At 33.8% G+C, this 6559-nt stretch overlaps 1 protein-coding gene across 1 annotated transcript; it reads right to left on the bottom strand.

Moving 5' to 3' along the window:
- Positions 1-667: 667 nt before the first annotated feature.
- On the bottom strand, positions 668-1381 carry LOC143613441 (uncharacterized). The gene has a single exon (XM_077087144.1). The coding sequence runs from the start codon at positions 1161-1163 to the stop codon at positions 816-818; it is 348 nt and encodes a 115-aa protein (XP_076943259.1). The 5' UTR covers positions 1164-1381; the 3' UTR covers positions 668-815.
- Between the last annotated feature and the right edge of the window lie 5178 nt (positions 1382-6559).

Here is a 6559-nt window from a genome sequence, read left to right as displayed (position 1 = left end):
TGCACATATTCTGAGTCCAGGTCGACAACTCCGCTATTCCTTAAGATGTGATTCTGTAGCTTCCAAGACTGAGCCCTCGACGCTACAAAAGCGTAAACCCCAACATCATGAGCCGACAGAAGGCCTAAACCCCCCAAGCGCATCGGTAAAGATGCAAGTCGCCACTGAAGATCACCAAAGAACGGGCCTTCACATACAACTATGTCTTCGATGGCTTCTCGAAGCCCCTTATCAAAACAGGATACCGCATCATCCATCATATGGGGGTGGCATGTTCGTAACCCAAAAAGCAACTTAGCAACCCGCATGCAAGACCTAAACAGGAGGAGTTCGATCTGGGGATCCCTAAGACAAGATAAGAGTTTTTCTTGATTTTTGTTTTATAGAAATTCGAAACATATGTATACTACAATCAGGTAAAACGAGGTTTTTACCCCAACCTTAAAATTGATCCTAACAAAAGTCAAAACACCATGATAATAATAACTAATAAACAACATAATCATCAATAACCTTTACATATCTGGTGGTGTAACAAATGTTCTAATATCTGGTTGTGTTACATATGCTTATTAATTTTGGAGGCTAGCTAAGAGTCAAATTCCCCTAAGGTGGATTTAGAACTAGAATACTAATTGTTAAAAAAAATAAAGAAACAAGAACAAGTAAAGATCAAACTTTTCTCATTATTTCACAATTCCAAACTTAAACCAACCTCAAGAACACCGTAAATAACAAGAAATTATACATAAATATCATCAAAAACCAAGATCCATAATGGGTTGTGTATATATATTAAAACAACCCTTTTTGGGTCATGATCTTAACCCATAAACCATCTGTGTATACTTATCTTTAATCCATCTAAAGCTCTTTTTAAATGACCCTTTGACTTTGCCTTCAACTGTATAAGCCTTGTAACTAGCAACCCTTTTCTTCCTTTGCAACTCAGGATCATTAAAACTCCAGTTTTTTGACACTGATCCATTAGTTGACTTGCTTCCATTTTTCTTGAACTTTGGTTCATTTTGATGATCCATTTGATAAGATGATGTTGCATGTGATGTGCTATAACATCTAAAATCTTGAAAATTTGTGTTGTTGTTGTAAGGTTGTATCTGCATCCCATTTGCATTGTAGGATTTGGATCTGAAGTCTTCCATTGATTTCTTGGCTTTTTCTTTTTTTTTTTTTTTCTAAAAGATTGTTTTTTTTCCTCTCTCTAAAAGGTTGAGAAAAGTATAGATACAGAGAGAATGGGTTGTATCCAACTGTGTGTGTGGGTAGTGGATTTTATTTTACAAAGTAAGTTGATGAGAATTTAAAGTCACTGTTTGCTTGCGTCGGTGGAGGTAGGAATTTGTTCTTAAGATTATTTAAATGGATATTTAAAAAGATTTATGTCAAACATAGACTTTTTTTTTATTCGTTAAGTATTATAGATTATAATTTGGATAAAATACAAATTAAATTAACTTATTAACTGTATGAATTAAATAGTGTAATTATACATATAACATAATGTAATTATAGTGTAGTGTAATTATAGCATATTGTAATTACACAATTGTACTACTTGTATATATAATTACATTACTTGATTCGCATTGTTAGCAAGTTTTTTACGTTTGTACGTTATTTTTCCCCTATAGATTATCATATTAATGCATGTTTATTTTTATTTTAAGTAATGTGGTCCCTGAAAATCGTTAAAAGTATTTGAGTGAAGAGAAAGTAAAAATATGAAAGAAAAGTTTAAACTTTTTTATTTGGGTTTAAACTTTTAATTAAGCTTAAATTGGATAAATGACATGGGCTTAAATGAATAGAGTTCATTTCCATTCAAGCAACTTTTTTTTATATGTACAAATGTGTCTAAAGAACATGCGTTTTGCATAGATATACATCGTGTTTAAAATTGAAAATAAATATTATATATATATGTACAAATCATACGATTGAATAGGGAAATGATAATGTATGTATATATGCATATTAACAAATTAAGTAAATTGAGAGAAAAACGATAATATATATGTATAAGTAAGAGATTACAAAAAAAATAATTGGTTGATCTTTAACGATGATATACTCGAATGTAGTGGTAAAATGCACCTAAGGCTGAGGGGTGTGGGGCTTCAACGGGGGCGCTAGAGCCCCTCCGCTCGCGCCCCCAGGCGCTAACACCACACCACCGGGGCGCTAACGGGGGCGCTAACGCGAAAAACCATGCAGGCGTGAGCCTGTTAGCGGGAGAAGAAGGAGAAAAGCTTGTCTTGGTTTTAGGAAAAGAGCCGTTGGGCTCTTATTAAATTAAAAAAAAAAATTTTCCTATATAATACCCCATTTCACCCATTTTTATACCACAATTTCAAACCTTCACTCAAAATCAATTCATCTTCTCAACTTTTTTTAAAAAAAATGGCTGGAAATTGATACCCAAACCTTGATTCAGATTATATTGACGACGGTTTATGGTCGTCACCGCACCAACCGATGTTTTATTCGGAGCCGCAAGAATCATCCGGCTTTCAACCATCCAACACATAACCGTCTCCTAACTTTATTTTATTTTTAGATATTAATGTGTTTTTTTTATTAATGTGTGTTTTTTTAATAATTTATGAGTTTTTTTAATAATACGTTGTTTGAATATATTTATAAAAAAATAAAAAAAAATTCGCTTGAGCCCCTGCTGGAGCCCCTCCACACCAGGGCCAGGGGCTCCAACGGGGGCTCCAACACCCCCTTATCCAGTTTCTCTCTCTGCCACACGTCATAATATTATTGGTTGGAGCCCCCATTAAAGCCCCCATTAGAGCCCCCCACACCCCTCAGCCTAACACTCCAACAAATACTATAATCTCATTCTTGATGTCAACCCATTATATTATAATGGTTAACGAAAGAAAAGGAGCGACACCTTCTAAAGGAATCAAGGTGGTGAAAATTTTAGACGTGAGTAGCGCAGATGCAGCTAGAAATGTGAATTGAATGTCCCGGAGAGAGAATGAGATTGACAATATATGGTAAGAGGTTGAAAGAATATAGACTGCGAGAAGTATATGCATACTGAAGACAACAACAATTCAAAATCGATCCCACAGATGATCTCCACATTTTTATTGTACTTATATTTTGTTATTTTACCTTTAGTCTTTAGATAGAATAATAAAATTGTTATACTAGATGTATTTGGTTGTTTTTCATTTTGTAATGTTCTCAAAGTTAAATGCCAAATGTGTCGCATGTGTAATCTAAGAGAGAATTGAATAAAGTTATAAACTTATAATATAATTAACTCAAAATTTAATAGATTAAATATTGAATATTATAATTTAAGGAAATCAAAAGTGGGATCCGTGGGGACCACGTGAAGTATTATTATTATAAACAATAAAAAAATAAAAATAAAAAGTCAACATAAAGGGCGCACCAACAACTAAAGCAAACTAGAACAAATTGGAAAGTGGGTATCTAAAACGTTTGATTCGTAACAAATAAGTGAATAACTAACAAAGAATTTAATGATCAATGATCAAATTTTCATTAATACATAAAAAATAAAGTAAGATTTTAACATCATATATATATATATATATATATATATATATATATATATTTATGTACCTTGGTCAATCAAACCGGTTAAAGTTTTTCCAAACTGTCTTACGCAGTAATATTAAATCTCGAACAAACTATACCGTATGTTGCATGTTAAATCCTGCTAATTTGTGAATGAGATGGACCTAATCAAATCGGATATGAATCATAAACATGTCCTTTAGAATTTGTAAAGGGGATGGAACTCTTCAAAGTCAACCTTATGTTGATGTGAGATATTAAGATTGATAGAGCTAAATTTAAGTTGAATTTAAAACCAGTCAAATTGATTAAGTGACTAATTGTTTTAGTCATGTAAGATTTTATAAAATTATATTTTAAACGGTCAGAATTTAATATAACAAGGTTTCATGTTAGTAAAAGAGCCATATGACATTAACATGAAAAAAAAATCATTTTACATAGCTACTTTATATATAGTGAAATGATTGAGCTAGTAGCCGTTAAATACTAAAATTACGTTGAAAGAGACTTCTTTTTAATAATATAAGAATAAAAAGTTTTCAAAAAAGTACCATATTTTGATTTATGTCCAAAAATTATGCTTGGAAAATTGTGTTTACAGCAAATTGGAGTTTTCGTGTTTTATGTTTTAATTAAATTTCAAGCTATGTCATTTAACTAAGATATTTATAACTGTTATAATGAGGTGGTTACATGGGGACAAAAATACAATAAGCAACTGATGATTTTCAAAGTTAATATAAATAAAGCATTTGATTCGGTTAACTGGCGTTTCCTTGATTCCATTATGGCACAAATGAGATTCCCGAGAAATGGAGATGTTGGGTCAAAGGCACTTTCAACACAGCTAGATCTTCGATATTAATTAACGGATCACCAACATCTGAGTTCGACATTAAACGGGGGGTCCGACAAGGTGATGCTTTATCGCCCTTTTTATTTATTATAGCAATGGAGACTTTGAATGTTGCTATGAAATCTGCGTGTTCTGAAGGATTTTTTTAAAGGTATTCAAACACCAAGAAATGGACCTCTTCTTTCATATCTTTTCTATGCAGACGATGCGGTTTTTCTTAGAGAATGATGTACCTCTAATCTTTTAAATTTGAACCGTATCCTAAGATGTTTTCATGTTGCTTCTGGGCTAAAGGTTAATTTAAAGAAGAGCACTTTATACGGTGTGGAGGTTGATAGACCGGTGGTTGAAAGTGGTACATATTTGCTTCATTACAAATCTGGAACGATTCCGTTCTTACATCTTGGTCTTCCAATTGGTGCGAACATGGGTAGAAGTCATAATTGCAACCGGTCTTAGATAAATTTGATAAGAAATTATCTAAATGGAAAGCTCGGGCTTTGTCATTTGGGGTCGGTTAACGCTCATTAAGTCGGTTTTGGGTAGCTTGGGAACCTATTATTTTTCCTTATTCAAAGCCCATGTAAAGTTTCTTAAGCAACACGAAAGCAAAAGAAGACACTTCTTATGGGGAGGGTCGGAAGAACGAGAGAAAATTAGTTGGGTAGCTTGGAGTAGGATCATACTTGATAGGGAAAGAGGAGGCTTGGGTGTTGGTAGTCTAAAATCTATGAATATGGCTTTGCTTGCAAAATGGTTGACTCGTTATAAAATTGGTAATAATTCTCTTTGGGTCAAGGTTATTTCGGCAATGCATAGGGGGGACACTTAAATGGGAATCGATTCCGGTTAAGAATTGTTTAAGTGGTGTTTGGAAACAAATTGTTGGAGTAAATAGAGATGGAGACAATGAAAGAAACAATATTTTGGCGAGATTAAAACCCCATATCAGAAAAGGAGACAAAACACTTTTTTGGATTGATTGTTGGGCAGGAGAACTTCCTTTAAAAAATCTGTTTCCTTCACTTTTTGCTTTAGAAAAACAAAAGGATGTTCTAGTTATTGATTGTTATGATCGAAGTGATAACGGTTTTACATGGAAATGGAGATGGAGAAGAAGGCCCAATTCTGCTCAATTACAATTGGAATATCATATTTGTGTTAATCTTATCTCGTCAATTTTTGTGTCTTTAAATCCTGATTGTTGGTTATGGCAAGGTTGGATGGCAAGTATTCGGACTTTTTGGTGAGTTCGCTTTGTTGGGAACTTGATAATGTGGATTATCAGATTCAAAAATATACTTTTTGGCTTAAGCGGATTCCCATTAAGATAATCGAAATTCGACAAAAATCGAAATATCGCGAAATAAAACATAAAATCATATACCGCGCAAGAGCGAGCATATTCATAAATAACGAGTAATTAACAATAAGCGCGCAAACATGAGATTTCTCTCATGCGCGAGAAAGGACTCTTAGGTATTCTAGGCCGTTACGTCTAACCACCTATCCTAAAGTCAACGAGCTCTGATACCAATCTGTAACACCCCGACCAAAGGCGGATTATACATCGGGGCGCCACATATTGCTTCATTACTCGCGACACTATTGGTGTCAATATTTATTAATACACATTTTATCGCGCACGCGCAGCGGGGAAAATAAAGAACATAAATCAAACATAAATCAATATATTATAAATAACATTCAAACAACATTAACTTGTCTTGATACATTTTAATTCTAGGTCCAAAAGTAAAAACGTCCTACGTGTCCACAAGCTCCAAAACAGCTACTGCAAACCTGAACATGTGTTAAAATAAACGTCAAACACTTGCGTGTTGGTGAGAAATCAAGTTTAATAGATAATCATAGATAATCACAGTAAATCTGCGCGCAACACGTGTATGTCTAGAGTTTAACAAGGGTGTAATCAGATTGTGATCAAGCCTAAGATAGTTCATAGATCATAGTTCAATCCATGCTCCCAATTGAGCATAAAAACGAGAAAACATCTGTGCAAGTGTAAACAAAGAAAACCGTAAACGATAGGTCTCCCGTGTTCAACTAATGGTACCAACGGAACTGCGGAATAGGCCGAACAAAGCGGTTAAT

Source organism: Bidens hawaiensis, unplaced genomic scaffold (assembly GCF_021521415.1).
Source record: "Bidens hawaiensis isolate Kalapana, Puna unplaced genomic scaffold, B.hawaiensis_p1.1 tig00037490_1, whole genome shotgun sequence".
Lineage (NCBI taxonomy): Eukaryota > Viridiplantae > Streptophyta > Magnoliopsida > Asterales > Asteraceae > Bidens > Bidens hawaiensis.
This window is presented reverse-complemented; position numbering and strand designations above follow the sequence as displayed.